General features: G+C 42.1%; 1 protein-coding gene across 2 annotated transcripts in view; it reads left to right on the top strand.

Annotated features, from left to right (window-relative positions):
* Positions 1 to 6,348: 6,348 nt before the first annotated feature.
* SEC23A (SEC23 homolog A, COPII coat complex component) overlaps positions 6,349 to 17,716 on the top strand; it is a 49,726-nt gene continuing 38,358 nt past the window's right edge. The window contains exons 1-3 of one of the 2 annotated variants that reach the window (XM_073349101.1): positions 6,349 to 6,534; positions 8,700 to 8,768; positions 16,365 to 16,606. In XM_073349101.1, the coding sequence (XP_073205202.1) occupies positions 16,386 to 16,606 (221 nt within the window). In that variant the 5' untranslated portion in view covers positions 6,349 to 6,534; positions 8,700 to 8,768; positions 16,365 to 16,385. The remainder of the gene's footprint in view (positions 6,535 to 8,699; positions 8,769 to 16,364; positions 16,607 to 17,716) is intronic. The other variant, XM_073349100.1, reaches the window with a different exon arrangement.

The following is a 17,716-nucleotide window of genomic DNA, read 5'->3' as shown; positions in this document are numbered from 1 at the left end:
ATCCCTATGAGAAAACCTCTTGAAGGGCTAACCTTTGGCTTAACACACAGAAATACCAAGCAATCCTGTATATACCAAGCACACTTGTGCCCAAATAGTTCTCTGATGTTAATCCACAAATTATAAAGCAATTAAATCTCCAAAATGCCATTGAATCTATTTAGCTCTTTAATAACCATTTTAAAGGACCAAAGCCAGCGTTCTAACCTAAATTTCAGCATTAGCAAGTGTTTCTTTCAGCGCCAGTGCTTAAGATTCAATCTTTCTCCATTTAAGTCAATGGAAGTTTTGCCATTAGTAAATTATTTCTTAATTTCAAAATTTGTCTCATCTGGCAGCTCCCCTTGCTTTCTGTAAAAACAGAAGAAAAGATCAGTGTAATTAGGATGTTGACGGAACTGGACTTTTATATACAGGGATCCATTGCTTGTCTTTTGCCCCATGTCTCAGAGAAATAAACTAACCTTCTTTGGTAAATCTTAAGACCAGCTCTTTTATTTCAGGCTGACGCCTCCATCAAGTGAGTACACATTTCAGCCAAAAGATGACACATACACACACACAAGTCATCTTAAATGAAGGCAAAGGGACATTTAAAACACAAACAACAATGTACATTATAGAGAACATAAAACTTTCTCAATTCTCTGTGTCAAATGAGAATAATGATACTTCCCTTCTCTGTAAAACAATTTGAGATCTATGGATAAAAAGCACTATAAGATCTAGATATTAATAATAATAATAATATAATTAATAATAAAATACAGTGCCTGCTCTAGGCAATGATACAAATATTTTATGTACTTATTCCTGAAGGGTCAGTGAAAGGATTTTTAAATTTTACTGAACACACTGCATTTATTGTATTTTTTTTAAAAAACTATTTGAAAGGCACTTTTGGTTGTTTCTTCTGTATTTGAGCAGTTCTGAACAAGCAATGACCTTCAACTTCCCTCTCCATTCATTTTTATTTGCTTTTAAGGTGTGTCTCATAACCATTTACGTGTAACAGGCAGCTTTACTCTGAAACCAGGATGTAACTTCCTGTTAGTGCAAGTGACAAGTGTGAACATCACTTGAAATAAGACCTGCTTAATCAAAACTACGTTGGCATTTCAGGAGAGTTTGACACAGTGCTAAAGGTAAAACCTTAACTTTGTCAATATATAAATGGATTTCTTGAAAATATTCAGATTTTAGGATCTATGATTTTATCTGGCATGAAGACAAGAATTATAAAAAGAGAGAATCAGGGATTTTGATGCAGCAAGTTTAAATGTACATTACTTTTTAATTATCTAGATGATTTTTTTCCTGAACATTTCTAATGCTGCTTTTTGAAGCTGAATAACATACTTTGAACTAATTACTTACTTTTAAATTGACTGTTACAGGAAAAACTGATGGTTTTCCTAGGACTATCAAGAACCAAGACTTAACAATGGAATTCCTGCAATATCTGGCAGAGCTAAATATGATTCAGAGGATGAAGAAGAGAAAACAGTCAGAGCTGAATATTCTTTCTCCTTATCAACTACCTAGGAGTTACAAAGGAGTAATTTCTTGAGGAAGAGGTGAGTTGCCACCTGTTGATCTGAACTGATGATTCAAAATCTAACACACTAATCTGTAACATATTGCAATAAGGTAAGAAAAATAAAGTAGAATTACCATATATTGTAACACCAGGGGATAACAAAAAAGAGATTTTCTGATTACGGTGATTGCTTGTTTTTTGACCTGTTTATCCATTCCATATATGTATCTATGTGTCCATCCAGGTACTTTTGCTTCCCATTGAGGTCCCCACCACCACAAAATCTGTGCACCTTCCTGAAGGGCTCTTTGGGGCACAAGAAATGTGGGACTGGGCCTTTATAAAATTAAATATTTATTCTTACAATGATTGGTAACAAAAATATTTTATACCTCTTATCCTCACTGGGCTTTCACTATATTGTATGCTCCTGATTTTCTTTCTTTCTTTCTTTCTTTCTTTCTTTCTTTCTTTCTTTCTTTCTTTCTTTCTTTCTTTCTTTCTTTCTTTCTTTCTTTCTTTCTTTCTTTCTTCACAGTTAGCTCTCTGCTGCTGTCTACAGGGGTACTCCAGGGCTCTGTCCTTGACCCTCATTTCTTTTCCCTTTACATCCTTTCTTTGGGCACCATAATATTGAGGGAGTTTTTCCATCTGCTTTAACAGCACCTGCTAAGGGACTATTTGGGGCTCCAGCCTTTTTTTTGGAGGATAGAGAGTCTGGATACCCTCAACTCACAGTTCAATATTTTCTCCAACTGACAGTGTGATCAGAGTGTGTGTAGTGTAACCAGAATCTCTCCGTTCAGGCAGTGTGGGACCCTGCTTTTGTCTGCAAGCCCCTTAAGTCATGAAGCCAGCCTGGTCATTCAGAACATAAGATGACTGGTGAATAGCAGTGAAGATAGTAATTGTGTAGAATTCACCATAACCACAGTTAAAATACAAATAATGGATGTAATAATGTTATAGTCACTCATAATTGATTCACTGATACTAGTTGGTTATTACCATGTGACATATATTTTCAGATTCTGTGAGAAAAAAGTGCAAGAGAGATGATAAGTGTTTAGCTCCCCACAATCAATAAGATTCCTCAGAAAAGACTACAGTTACTGCTTTGTCCAGGACATTTTAATTCTCTTTCTCGGAGTTGTTGGTTAAAATCGTTCTGGCATGGTAACATTGCTTTGCAAACTGAATTACCGTAAGAATTTTGTTTTCGAAGAAAACAAAAACTGATACAGTAGCTTGTAGCCTAAACAAAAACTCTGATACATTGAGGGCTAAATGTTATTGTTACTTGCGAAAGTATTTTGGAAAATTTGCATTTAAACAAATTCATTTGGGAACATAATCAGGGACAGTCATATGAAGAAATGAAAAGTGTAATAATATCCTGCTTTATTAGGTATCTCCTTGAATATAATGGTTACTCCTTAAATACTTAGGTGACCACTTCTGATGTCCCCTCCATAGGCGCTGACTCCATGGGTGCTCCGGGGCCCAGCCAATCAGCTCCTCCTCCCCAGCACCTCCTGCTTGTCAAGGATCAGATGTTCAGTGGAGGGCAGGAGGTGCTGGGGGCGGGAGGGGGAGGACTGGGAGCAGAAAGAAGCAGAGCTAGAGTGGGGTGCGTTCAGGGGAGGGGGCAGAAAGGGCCAGAAGAGGCAGAGTGGGGGTAGAGTGGGGGTGGGAAGAAGCGGGGCAGGGATGGGGCCTTGGGGGAAGGGGTGGAGTGGGAGCGGGGCCTGGGGTGGAGTTGGGGGTTGAGCATCCCCCAGGAAATCAGAAAGTCAGTACCTTTGGTCCCCTCTAATATTTCATTATTATTCTATAGGGTTACCAGATAGCAACTATGAAAAAACGGGACAGGGGGTGAGGGATAATAGGCGCCTATATAAGAAAAAGTCCCCAAAAAGTGACTGTTCCTTTAAAATGGGACATCTGGTCACCCTATTATTATATATGATTATTAACATACACTTCCATTCCTATATACAAATATTTTAAATCGTTAAACATTGTATGTTTCAAATAAACTATAGTAATTCATAGGGTAAAATTAACAAATGCACAACACAGAAGTTTCATTAAAATATATATACAAGCTATCTGGTATAATTACTCTGAAATAAGTAAGAGATTTGAAGTGTTTGCTTGTCTCTTCCACCAAAAGAAGTTGGTCCAATAAAAGATATGACCTCACCCATCTTGTTTCTCTCATAACTAAGGGGTGACAGTTAGATTTATGAAATAAAATAATCTATTGAACTATAGCACATACAAGCTTATGCAAAGTTTAGTTACGAAAACTAAAATAATACAGTCTTGCCAATTTAAAATAACAACTAGGTATTCTGTTTTAAATTTATTTTGGTAAACTGTAACAAGAAAAAATAATTGTGCCTGGAAGAAATAAAGCAGATTATTTTTGGGAACTAAGCACTGATATTTGGAACATGGATTAATTATTGATCTAAATGGGGAAACTCTGTATTCTTTCTTTACATAATTTATTATACTTTTAGAAATAACAAAAGGAATATTGCTTTTACACAACAGACAAGCAGCCTAAACAAATCATAAAGAGAGTAATTTTGAAATCAGTGACAAAAAGCAATTCTGAGAAAACATTCATACTACCTTACAGAATAAAAAGCACCCAACACACCTATTAAGTACAAATCCTAAAAGATAGGCAACATGAAAAGTGAATTTGTGGAACCTGGGAATGTTCTAGCTGTCTTCTCTGTACAAAGAGTTTACTTGAAATGGACCATAGAGTAGAAAAAACAGGACTGAGAACAAAAATGTATACAAATACATATATGTACACACACACCATGTGTGTATGTATATAAAAATAAATAAAGGGTGATGTAATGGTTTCACAATACCATCTAACCATATAAATATAATCAAATCTGTGGTAGAAATATTACAATAGAACATCATAGTTAGCTAAGTTGAAAAAGTAAAGAAAGGTAAAAGCTCCCTCTGGTGGTTGTTGATCAAAAAATAATTTTCAACTATTTTGAGAGTGATGCCAACATTGTACACAAAGATTTAGAATTAGAAATTCTAAAACAATAAGAAAACCCCCAAAACATACAACAAATAAAGTTGGGAAAATAATTAGAAATGACTAATTATGAACAGCTTCCAGTTATTACAAGCGATAAAAGTCTACAAAAGGTGAAAAGGAGTACTTGTGGCACCTTAGAGACTAACCAATTTATTTGAGCATGAGCTTTTGTGAGCTACAGCTCACTTCATCGGATGCATACCGTGGAAACTGCAGCAGACATTATATACACACAGAGAATATGAAACAATACCTCCTCCCACCCCACTGTCCTGCTGGTAATAGCTTATCTAAAGTGATCATCAAGTTGGGCCATTTCCAGCACAAATCCAGGTTTTCTCACCCTCCACCCCCCCCACACAAATTCACTCTCCTGCTGGTGATAGCCCATCCAAAGTGACAACTCTCTACACAATGTGCATGATAATCAAGGTGGGCCATTTCCTGCACAAATCCAGGTTCTCTCACCCCCTCACCCCCCTCCCCAAAAACCACACACACAAACTCACTATCCTGCTGGTAATAGCTCATCCAAAGTGACCACTCTCCCTACAATGTGCATGATAATCAAGGTGGGCCATTTCCAGCACAAATTCAGGTTTTCTCACCCCCGCACCCCCATACACACACCAAGCAATTGACAAACTTCCTCCTCCCTGAAAAAAAAAATAAAAAAAATCTAACATTAATAGTGTATTCAGCACAATTAAGAGATTTAATTTCTTAAATATATATATTTTTCTCACAGAAACTCTGCCTCATGCAGTGTGCAACAAAGCCCTTCCTGAACCAGCGAAGCCTTTAAGCATATATTTAGGTATGTGAGACTACTCACATGCTCAGCTAGGCTTGTGCTAAAGTGTTTTCATGGACTGGGGCCTGAATGAGTCAGCAGTATGTACTGAATGGGACAAGGGTCCTGAGAATCTGTCCTTAATTTCTGGCCAAAGTCTATTTGTAATTACAGGGTAAATCTTCAGTAAACCCAAATTTACACAAGTGCAAATGACAGCACATTTGGGCCCTTCCTAGACAGAATGGACATTGTGTAGTGAATAATACAGCAGGGGTTCAGAGGATTTGTGACTCACTTAGGTCCTGATCCAAAGCTCATTTAAATCAATGGCAGTGCCACATCAGAACCTTGGTGTGTAGCAGAAGGATGGCAGATGCCATGTACGTGGGAGAAACACTAGAGAACCTTTGTATATAGCAGAATGATGGCAGAGAGTCCCTGCACCCTAGTTGTCTGTAGGTTGGAGTGTGGTGCAAGGGGTCCCCCTCACCCAGTTGTCTGTGAGGTATGGGTGAGGGAGTCCCCCTTGCCCAGTTGTCTGTGGGTCAGGGGTGTGGGTGCAGGGACTCCCCCATGCCCTCCTGTCTGTGGGTTGGGGATTTTGGTGTAGGGAGTCCCCCACACCCAGTTGTTTTTGGGTTGGGGGTGTGGATGCAGGGAGTCCCCCATGCCCAGTTGTGTGGGGGTTAGGGGTGTGGATGCAGGGAGTCCCTCATGCCCGGTTGTGGCAAAACCCCGGAGCAGGATGTCAGAAGCCCTGTGCTGGGCGGCAGCACCCGCGGCAGGACAGGGTGGTTCGGCTGCTGCCTCGGGGCTCCCCTGAGGTTCAGCCAGACACATTCGCACACCACGGGAGTCAATTCTGCCCCAGCTGCCCCGGGCCGCTCTGCCTGCAGCGCGGAGGCGGATCGGCAGGGGGAGCCATGGGCGGGGGTGCTTGCTCTCCTCCCCCCGGAGACCCCACGGCGGGGCGGGCGCAGCCCCGGCCCCGACCGCGCTCTCTGCCCCTTGACGTGGCACGGACTCTCCCATCAGCCATGTTGTCGCGTCGGCAGCGCGGGGCTGCTGGGTTCAGTGAGTGAGTGAGTCAGGCTGGGGCTGGGACGCTGGCAGGTGAGTGGGGCTGGGGCTGAGGCCCGGCAGCTGAATAACAACTCTGCGCGGAGGGGGGGAGTTGGGCAGCAAGGTGACGTGGGAGCCCAGCACCCCAGTTTGGGGGTGCAGGGCGCTAGAATCCCCCAGCGCCCCTGCCCTGGGGCTGTGTTGCAGGGAGCCCTCCCCTGCTGCCTGTGGATGGGGCGGGGGGTCTTCAGGGAGAACCCCGGTGCCCGCGGCTTGTGTGTGGTGCAGGGAGACCCCAGTCCCAGTTGTCTGTACGTCCCCCACCCCAGTTGTCTGTGGGTTGAGGAGTGTCTGTGGGGTGGTGGTGCAGGGAGCCCCCCACCCCAGTTGTCTGTGGGTTGAGGAGTGTCTGTGGGGTGGTGGTGCAGGGAGCCCCCCACCCCAGTTGTCTGTGGGTTGAGGAGTGTCTGTGGGGTGGTGGTGTAGGGAGCCCCCCACCCCAGTTGTCTGTGGGTTGAGGAGTGTCTGTGGGGTGGTGGTGCAGGGAGCCCCTCACCCCAGTTGTCTGTGGGTTGAGGAGTGTCTGTGGGGTGGTGGTGCAGGGAGCCCCTCACCCCAGTTGTCTGTGGGTTGAGGAGTGTCTGTGGGGTGGTGGTGCAGGGAGCCCCCCACCCCAGTTGTCTGTGGGTTGAGGAGTGTCTGTGGGGTGGTGGTGCAGGGAGCCCCCCACCCCAGTTGTCTGTGGGTTGAGGAGTGTCTGTGGGGTGGTGGTGCAGGGAGCCCCCCACCCCAGTTGTCTGTGGGTTGGAGGGTGGGTACAGTTGTCTCTGGGTTGAGGGGAGTGGTGCAGGGAGCTCTCCCCAACTTGTTAGTGGATTGGGGGGGGTGTGGGGAGTCCACCCCCAGTGCCTGAGGTTTGGGAGGTGTAGGGAGTTAAAGTCCTGTCACCCCTATGCTATGGGCTGGGGTAGGCGTGTAGGGAGCCCATCGCAAGATCCCCTCCCCCCAAGTGCCTGTGCTTCAGGCTCAGCGGTGTCAGAGCCCCCTCCTGTGGCTGTGAGGCTGGAATTTGGGATACTAGCCATTCAAGAACAGCAGTCTGCCAGTTTGCTGATATGTTATACTCTGGCCTGCTCTGCAGGACTGGGTGGGATCAGCGGTATAAGAGGAGATGCTCAGTTATATTGAGGAGGAGAGCTGTCTGACACAGCAAAGAATAGTTAAAGTGGTACAAACCTCTAGTGTAGATGTGATAATATTAACTAGTATAAAGGTGTTTATATTGGTATAAGAGTAACAGCCGTGTTAGTCTGTATTCACAAAAAGAAAAGGAGTACTTGTGGCACCTTAGAGACTAACCAATTTATTTGAGCATGAGCTTTCTCGTGAGCTACAGCTCATTTCATCGGATGCATACCATGGAAACTGCAGCAGACATTATATACACACAGAGATCATGAAACAATACCTCCTCCCACCCCACTGTCCTGCTGGTAATAGCTTATCTAAAGTGATCAACCTAGATTTGTGCTGGAAATGGCCCACCTTGATTATCATGCACATTGTGAAGAGAGTTGTCACTTTAGATGGGCTATTACCAGCAGGAGAGTGAGTTTGTGTGTGTGTGGGGGGGGGGGGGGGTGGAGGTTGAGAAAACCTGGATTTGTGCTGGAAATGGCCCAACTTGATGATCACTTTAGATAAGCTATTACCAGCAGGACAGTGCGGTGGGAGGAGGTATTGTTTCATGATCTCTGTGTGTATATAATGTCTGCTGCAGTTTCCATGGTATGCATCGGATGAAGTGAGCTGTAGCTCACGAAAGCTCATGCTCAAATAAATTGGTTAGTCTCTAAGGTGCCACAAGTACTCCTTTTCTATATTGGTATAGCTCGGTGGTTCTCAACCTATTTACTATTGTGGGCCACATTCAGCACTACCTGTATGGCCCTGAAGATATCACATGGGCCGCAAGCAGCCTATGAGCCGTAGATTGAGAACCACTGGTATAGCTTATATCCGTAATTTTTCAGAAATCAGATATAAGCACCCTTTATTGGTATTACTGTGCCCACACTAGGGGATTGGAGGGACCATAGCAGCTCCTAAATAGCTAGAGTCACAGCAGTACAAAAACTGCTTGTAGGTAAGCCCATATGCAGCAAAAGTCTTCCCCTCCTGAGATGGCATATAACTTACTCTATTCTTAAAATCAGTCCTTAATGGAGGGGACTTGGGAAGCAGGTCTGGAGTACAGCTGTGTTCAAGAAGAAAGTCACAGAAAAGTAAGGAATTAATGAAGCTGCTGCTGATCATTTATTACTGTCTGTCAAAATTCTGTCATTTTGACAATTTACAGTTAATTCTGATCTGTGCCAACTGTTTCCCCTAATTTAAACATTTTGGAATTGGAACACATTTGTCTGATTTTTTTCTTTTGGTGTAAAAATTAGAAAGAAAATAACCAAATCAGAAATAAAGTTAATAATGATCTAATAAGCTGATTAAAGCGTGATTACTACAGTTTCATGCTTACCAGTTTAATTTTATTTTAGAATGAGTATGTACTACATTATATTGTTTTTATGGTATTGAAATATGACTGCTGCCCCACTGGGACCCTTAGAAAAACAAGATGTTTATCTCTAGGGTATCGGTGGTGTTCAGATGTTCTACATCAGCTGAGTAGGTTTTATTTTGAAATAAATTAAAGAGGTTTAGAAATATTTAAAGGTATTTGTAAGTGCTGTAATAAAGGAGGGGATATTAAAAGAATGAATCTGTGTTGAAAAAAACATATCATTGCTTGTTTTGCATCAATCAGCAAACTAACAGCTGTTTCCAGAATGATTACTTAACAGCATATATTTTAAAACTGTACAATTATGGGATATCTTTGTGAAGTATAACAAACATATTTGGTACATACTAAGGGCAAGATCCTAGAAAGTGCTAAGTGTCCTCAAATCCCAATGAGATTACTTACATGGGCAAGGGTAATTCACGTGAGCAAAGGTTTACCGAATTAAGCCCTCCAAGTCTAGCAGAATGTCTTTGTTTTAGTGAGAAAGTTGTATGTATAACTGCAAAACCCATATCTTAACAAGCTGTATCCTATTTTGGTAACTTAAACTGTGATACATAAACCAAGTCAGGTCTTGGAAGAAAAGGATGGAAAGAAAGGGGGGGAAAATTTAGCATGAAAATGTTTCCTAAATCTAAACAAGAAGCATATGTTATCTTAGAAATGCAACTGCATTTAACTCGTTGCACATTATGGGGCTCTGTATGCATGCATGCTCTTCATTTTTATGAGTCACCATACAGAGTTTGCATACCTTGCCCTCTGTAGAGCACATAACCAAGTAATAAGGGGATAAAAATAAGACTATATGGAGCTACTGTACTTCAAAGTAGGGGAAAAATGAAGGGGAAATAAGACTTTAAAAGATACCATACAGAAAAAGGGAGTTAGCTTTGAAATACTTTCTCTTAATTTCTGATTTTTACTTGTGTCTTGAGTAGAGTTGGAGTTGGTGGGCTATTTTTACATTAGAACACACGAATGGCCATATTGCACAGACCAGTGGTCCTTCTAGCCCAGTATCCTGCCTTCCGACAATGGCCAATGTCAAATGTTTCAGAGGGAATGAACAGAACAGGGCAATTACTGAGTGATCCACCCCTGTTGTCAAGTCCAAGCATCTGGCAGTAAGAGGCTCAGGGACATCCAGAGTATGTGGTTGTGTCCCTGACCATCTTGGCTAATAGCCATTGATGAACATATTCTCCATTAACTTATCTAATTCTTTTCTGAACCCCAGTTATAGTTTTGGCCTTCACAACATCCCCTAGCATTGAGTGCCACAGGTTGTGCATTGTCTGAAGAAGTACTTCCTTTTGTTTTGAACCTACTGCCTATTAACTTCATCAGGTGACCTCTGGGTCTTATGTAACATGAAAGGGTAAATACCACTTCTCTATTCACTTTCTCCACCCTATTCATGATTAAGGCTACATTTTAGTCACAGGTATTTTAGTAAAAGTCATGGACATGTCATGGGCAATAAACAAAAAGTCAGGGCCCAGAGATCTGTCTGTGATTTTTACTAAAAATACCTGTGACTAAATCTTACGTGCTGGGAGGAGGGCGCTCCTGAAGACTGCTGCTGGGGTGGGGGCAGCACGGGGTGACGCTTCTGCTGGGGTGGGGGCAGCTCGAGGTGACGCTTTTGCTGAGGTGGCAGCCTGGGGCACCCCTGCAGCTGGGGGTGGCCCAGGGCCTCCTGTCGTTGGGGTGGGGGGGGAGCAGCCTGGGTCTCCCTGCCGTTGGAGAGGGCGGGGGCAGCCTGGGGCCCCCTGTAACTTCTGGGCGAGGGAGCGGCCTGTGGCCCTACTGCCGCTCTGGGTCGGGGGCGGCCAGGGCCCCCCTGCTGCTGCCGCTGGTCTGGGTGTGTGTGGGGGGGCGGCGCGGGGCCCCACTGCTGCTCCGGGTGGGGAGCGGCCAGGGCCCTGCCGCCACCACCACGGGTCCCAGACTGCTGCTCCAGGGCAGCGCCGGGACCAGCAGCCTGGGCCTGCCAGAGTAGTGGCCGGTGTGGCTGGCCCCTGGGCTTGCCCAGCTGTTGGGGTGGTCCTGGGGTCAGCTGTACCAGTGCTGCAAAATTCACGGAGGTTGCGGAAAGTCACGGAAGCTGTGACCTCTGTGAATGATTCGCAGCCTTATTCATGATTTTACAGACCTCTATCATACCCCCCCCCCCCCAGTCATCTCTTTTCCAAACTGAACAATCCCAGTCTTTTAAATCTCTCCTCAGATGGAAGCTGTTCCATACCTCTAATTTTTGTTGCCGTTTTCTGTACCTTTTCCAGTTCTAATGTATCTTTTTTGAGATGGGACTGCACACAACCAGAACTGCACACACTATTCAAGGTGTGGGTGTCCCATGGATTTATATAGTGTATTATGATCTGTTCCTTTCCTAATGGTTCTTAACATTTTGTTATCTTTTTGACTGTTGCTACACAATGAATGTATGTTTTCAGAGAATTATCCACAATGACTCCAAAGTCTCTTTCTTGAGTGGAAACAGCTACTTTAGACCCCATCATTTTACATGTATAGTTGGGATTACATTTTCCATTGTGCATTATTTTGCATTTATCAGCATTGAATTCCATCTGCCGTTTTGTTGTTCAGTCTCCAGTTTTGTGAGGTCCCTTTGGACTTAACTGTCTTGAGTAATTTTGTATCATCTGCAAACTTTGCCATCTCGCTATTTACCCCTTTTTTTGTTTAAAACTTCATGTATAGTGTCTGAAATAGTGCTCCTCTCGTAATGAGTTGCCATTTCCTATCTCTGTTCAGTAAATCATTTTAACAAAAGAAACTGTTCCCTTCAAATTTGATTCCGCTATGCCAGATATCGTTGTTTCTTCATGCACATTGCCTATTATTTTATTTTTCATTGGGGTAACATTCTCTCTCTCTCACTCTCACCCATGCCCACCTATCTATTTCCCAACATTACAGTGCTGGATCCTGAAATATTAGGGGAGAAGTCTTTTAATTTTTAGTTTCTTTTAAGTACCAGCCTATCCCTCACTCCTTAACTGACTAAATATTTCTCCTCTCTCTGTTCTTTCCTCCACGTACATCCCAGTTTTTGTGTGTTCTCCCCTTCCCCTCCCCCCAGTCTACACTTTCCCTCTCTACCAAATGGCCATGTCTACACTAGGCTACTTTTCTTAAATTTTCCCACCCTGACTACTGCTGATGTACCTCTACTATTAGCAATGAAGGGAGTGCTAGTGTGGACAGAGTTCCTGGCAGCTCCCTGCATTTTAATTATCATCATGTTCTGTAGACCTGCTCATAGTAGGATTATATGATATGGTTGTTAAAACACTGGCAGCTAGTCTGTACTAGTGCTCCCACCATTGAACTAGAACAGTGTTTGGGGGTAGCAACTGTGGAAGAGTTTAAGGAAAAGGATCCAGTCTGTAGACATTGACAATTAGTCTACACCAATCCTATTCAACTTATTCATAAATATCTGGAGAAAGGGGTAAACAGTGAGGTTGCAAAGTTTGCAGACGATACTAAACTGCTCAAGATAGTTAAGACCAAAGCAGACTCTGAAGAACTTCAAAAAGATCTCACAAAACTAAGTCATTGGGCAACAAAATGGCAAATGAAATTTAATGTGGATAAATGTAAAGTAATGCACATTGGAAAAAATAACCCCAACCATACATGCAATATGATGGGGGCAAATTTAGCTAGAACTAATCAGGAGAAAGATCTTGGAGTCGTCATGGATAGTTCTCTGAAGACGTCCACGCAGTGCGCAGCGGCGGTCAAAACGAACAGGAAGTTAGGAATCATTAAAAAGGGATAGAGAATAATACGGAGAATATCTTATTGCCCTTATATAAATCAACAGTACACCCACATCTTGAATACTGCATACAGATGTGGTCTCCTCATCTCAAAAAAGATATACTGGCATTAGAAAAGGTTCAGATAGGGGCAACTAAAATGATTAGGGGTTTGGATTGGGTTCCATATGAGGAGAGATTAAAGAGGCTAGGACTTTTCAGCTTGGAAAAAAGGAGACTGAAGGGGGATATGATAGAGGTATATAAAATCATGAGTGGTGTAGAGAAAGTGAATAAGGAAAAGTTATTTACTTGTTCCCGTAATATAAGAACTAGGGGCCACCAAATGAAATGAATGGGTAGCAGTTTTAAAATAAATAAAAGGAAGTTCTTCTTCACACAGCGCACAGTCAACCAGTGGAACTCCTTCCTGGGGAGGTTGTGAAGGCTAGGACTATAACAGGGTTTAAAAGAGAACTAGATAAATTCATGGAGGTTAAGTCCATTAATGGCTATTAGCCAGGATGGGTAAGGAATGGTGTCCCTAGCCTCTGTTTGTCAGAGGGTGGAGATGAATGGCAGGAGAGAGATCACTTGATCATTACCTGTTAGGTTCACTCCCTCTGGGGCATCTGGCATTGGCCACTGTCGGCAGACAGGATACTGGGCTGGATGGACCTTTGGTCTGACCCATTCTGGTCATTCTTATGTTATTATCTCCATTTTATTGTGCTGTACACAGTCAGTTTTGGGAATGGTTACTGTGGGCCATTTTCAAATTGTCCATTTGCATTGGCAGTTGTTTATTAAGTTTCCCAATAATGGAATAATAGCACTTTACAATGAAACAAAAATCTAGATACTACATTTACCTTCTGTATAATTTTCACCGCTGATATTTTAGAACTAAAAAACTTGACGTCCATTTAAGGATTATCTGAACTCCTACATCAACACTGTAAACTAGTGGTATATGCCATATCTGAAATATTAAAACTTTTCTAAATGAGAGCCAGATCCCTGGCAATGGGAAGTTTGCCAGGAGACATACTCAGAGTTGCACACTGCTTTCAAGCACCCACTAAAGCATAGGTATGAAATGTGCTGATTTAAGCCCCAGTTCAGCAAGGTACCTAAGTAAGTGCATAGCTTTAATCACATGGGTAGTCCCACTGAAATCTGTGGGACTACTTGTGTTCTTAAAACTGCAGATGTACTTAAGCACCTTGCTGAATTGGATTCTTATAGTATCTTCCGAGGCAACCTCTGCTTAGATGGTTGGTATTGATCGTATTTTAAAGTTTCACCCTGTTTCAGAACCCCCACTCCTTCTGTGTACCATTGCCTGCCCTCTGTCAAGGCAAATCTTCTTTCCTGTGCAGCTGTGCTCATGGGGATGATTCTGACCCTTAGTATTTTTATAACTTAGAAAGTAAGCAATTGCTTAGCCACTCAAGTGATAAGTAAAGTATATGAAACTATGGGCCTATCCACACTATGGCTCCAGTCCTGCATTTGGATCCATGTGGATTGATCCTGGACTTTGTTTGTTTGTTTTTCTTTTTGCATATATTCAGTTCTAACTGTATTAGGCTTGTCTACGTTGAGACCTTCTGCTGTTGAGTCTAACATTGTGCAGCCTCACTGCTATCAGTGGTGGCAGTGCTAGAGTAGACTGGTCCACTGGCATTTTAACCACAATAGGGAATGTGATCAAGTGGTTGCTGACCTTTTGCCTGTGTCCCTTCAACTGCTCCCTGGCCCCTCCCCTGCTGCTGTTCCTGGACCTCTGCCCATTCCATCCCCACTGGCTAACTTCTGCTCTGTTGCCCACTGTGCCTTCCCCCCCACCCCCCATTCATTCCCATGGTTCCCTGCCCCTGCTTCTGTCCTCATCAATTTTTTGGCTACTGCCCGTCATCCTTCCTTCTGAATGCTATCCTTTGTCTCCCTGAGCTCCTTTTCCTATCCTCCCAACCCTCTCTTGTATCCTCTCCTCCTATTCCTTACCATTCTGCATTAGAATCAGGTTGTGTCCTTTTCATTGCCTAGGTGCAAGCAAGGGGAGCATTGAGAACACAGAAGAGAGTGTCCTTGCTCTCAGTTCTGGTGTGTGGTGCCACAGTGGTGCCCACCCAGCAGTAGCAATTGCAGGGACTTTCAGTGCTGGGTCAGCATGCAGGTGCTCTGTTGGGATGGAGAAGACTCAGTGCAGAAGAGCTCTCCGAGAATTTAGCTGCTGTACTCTAACAAGTCTTTACTGAGCATATGTGAACTGAGATTTTGTGGAGGCTCATAACTTGGCCAAATTTGGACAGATATTCACAGGAACAGCTAACTACACATCCCTAGTACTGGGGTGATCATCCTGTTCCAAATTTCAAGTTCTTGATGCTAAGCTTGGAGGCACCAAAGTTTCTGGTGAATGAAACAGTTGTAAGAATATTTTAACATGCATAAAACAACATATTTTCCCCAAGCCTTGTTTTCTGAAACAAACCATTTTAGCTGAAACAAAAAATTCAACCTGAAGCAAACACCTGACAGGAGAAACTGTTCGGGTTGAATTTAAGTTTGGCAAAGTTACAAGCAACTGAAAACGAGGTCTGGTAATGGAAAGATTTGGGCAACCTTAAGTATAAGGTGGTACTAAATGTACCACCTGTAATGCTGTTCCCCAACAAGCGTATAGAACCCTTATTGTCCCAGAACGTGCACTTCCCTAACCATGGTAGAACACTGCATTGCCACACATTTATATTTGTGGATGGGCCCAGTAGTGTGCTTTATTTAAAAAAAAAAATGTTGGTGTGTTACGTCTCTAAATATTGCTTGTGCTCTTAGCACATTCCTATAAACTTTTCTATCAAAACAGAAAATGTAAACCACGAGTTTAAAATGATCTCTCTTGAATTAGCTAATGGAAAGTGACAGATTAAATAATTACAGTAAAAGTGGAATGAATAATTAAACCACAGGGAGTGTCATTAGGGGAGATGCCTAGAGTGGTCTACAAAACAGAGATTTTTTTTTTTTAAACAAGCCTCATATCTTTTAAAATATGTTTAAAATACTTACTTTACATTGCCCTGCCTCCCACTTTCCCCTCATGAATCTTTGCTTTAATTGTAACACTGCTGGATTGAATTTATGTTCCTCAACCAAAATGAATTTGCAACATGGCATGTTTCAGTGCGGTACGTTTATTTTAACTTTGCAAACATTTAGCACTTTTCATGATGTTGCTGCATTCCGAGAGTTTTATTTTCTTCATTTTTTCTTGGAATTCTGTACAATGCATTTAGAATTAGATATTTTAGAGAATTTCTGAAAGCTCCTTTTTAGCTGAATACATAACATTTTAGTATGTGACATTTTGTCATGTGTTTAACCAGACAATATTGGTTGTAATTAAAGCTTTTGTTCCTGATTGTGATTCTTTTCTTTTAATATATATATAATCCACATATATCCTGTTAATTTATAACTTTTTATTTCAGAAATAAGAAAAGAAGTTAACAATGACAACCTTCCTGGAATTCATCCAGCAGAATGAAGACAGAGATGGAGTTAGATTCAGCTGGAATGTTTGGCCTTCAAGTCGCCTTGAAGCCACAAGAATGGTAGTCCCAGTGGCTTCTCTCTTTACACCACTGAAAGAGCGTCCTGATTTGCCTCCCATTCAGTATGAGCCAGTTCTGTGCAGTAGGACCACCTGTCGTGCAGTTCTGAATCCCTTATGGTAATCATAATACATAATTTAGATAATACTTTAATATTTAATATATACAAAATACTTAAATTTTTTATTCAAAAACTTTTCTTCATAATGCTGGTTTGAAAATACTGCATCTCATGCATAAATTGTTATTTATAAAATTTTGCATATTCTAGGCACAAATGTAGGGCCCAAACCTGTGACCACTAAGGATTTCAGGATCCAGCTCATAGTTGTTTTGAAGGAAGACATTCACAAAAAATTATCCAGTTAATTAAATTGATTTATGTTAACTTTAGTTTGAATCAGGTTATAAGAGTCTGAAGTTTTCAGTAACTGCAAGTCACATGGGATAGTAGATACAGTTTTAAATTTTTTTATCTCTAGAAAATAAATATGAAGAGGTGAAAAGAAAAGGAGTACTTGTGGCACCTTAGAGACTAACCAATTTATTTGAGCATAAGCTTTCGTGAGCTACAGCTCACTTCATCGGATGTCCGATGAAGTGAGCTGTAGCTCACGAAAGCTTATGCTCAAATAAATTGGTTAGTCTCTAAGGTGCCACAAGTACTCCTTTTCTTTTTGCGAATACAGACTAACACGGCTGTTACTCTGAAACCTGTCATGAAGAGGTGAGTTAGTGTAACAGCTTTTCATCTTTTGTATAGTTGGATTGTATGTGACTTATGTTCCTTATAAAATAAATTCATTATTGTCAGCTAGTCCTTACTGTACTAGATGTTTGCGCACATCACAAAATCAGTTAGCTCAATTTTATGTAATTCAGTGTCCCCAGCTTGGGAGACAAAGGATGGACTTTAACAGCTGTAAAGTGGTGTGTCAGGATAGAGGTCTCAGTGTTATGTTTTGAAGCTGGAACAGTAGTTGCTTATAGATGAAGTCAGGTCTAGTGTAAGCTTATCCTTATCAGAAGCATTAAATTTCACTCAAGGTTTTTTTACATGTAAAATTAAAAGTATGGCTAAACAAAATTTGTAAACGAAGGGTCAGATCCTCAGCTAGTATGAATTGTCCATCTCTTGATGTCTTCACATAAAGACTGGATGCCTTTTTGGAAGAGACGCGTAGTCAAATATAAATGATTGGGCTTAGTACAGGGATAATGTTGTAACA

This window comes from Lepidochelys kempii, chromosome 6 (genome assembly GCF_965140265.1).
Source record: "Lepidochelys kempii isolate rLepKem1 chromosome 6, rLepKem1.hap2, whole genome shotgun sequence".
NCBI classification, from domain to species: Eukaryota; Metazoa; Chordata; order Testudines; family Cheloniidae; genus Lepidochelys; species Lepidochelys kempii.
The sequence above is the reverse complement of the archived record's forward strand: the minus strand, read 5'-3'. Positions and strand labels throughout refer to the sequence as shown.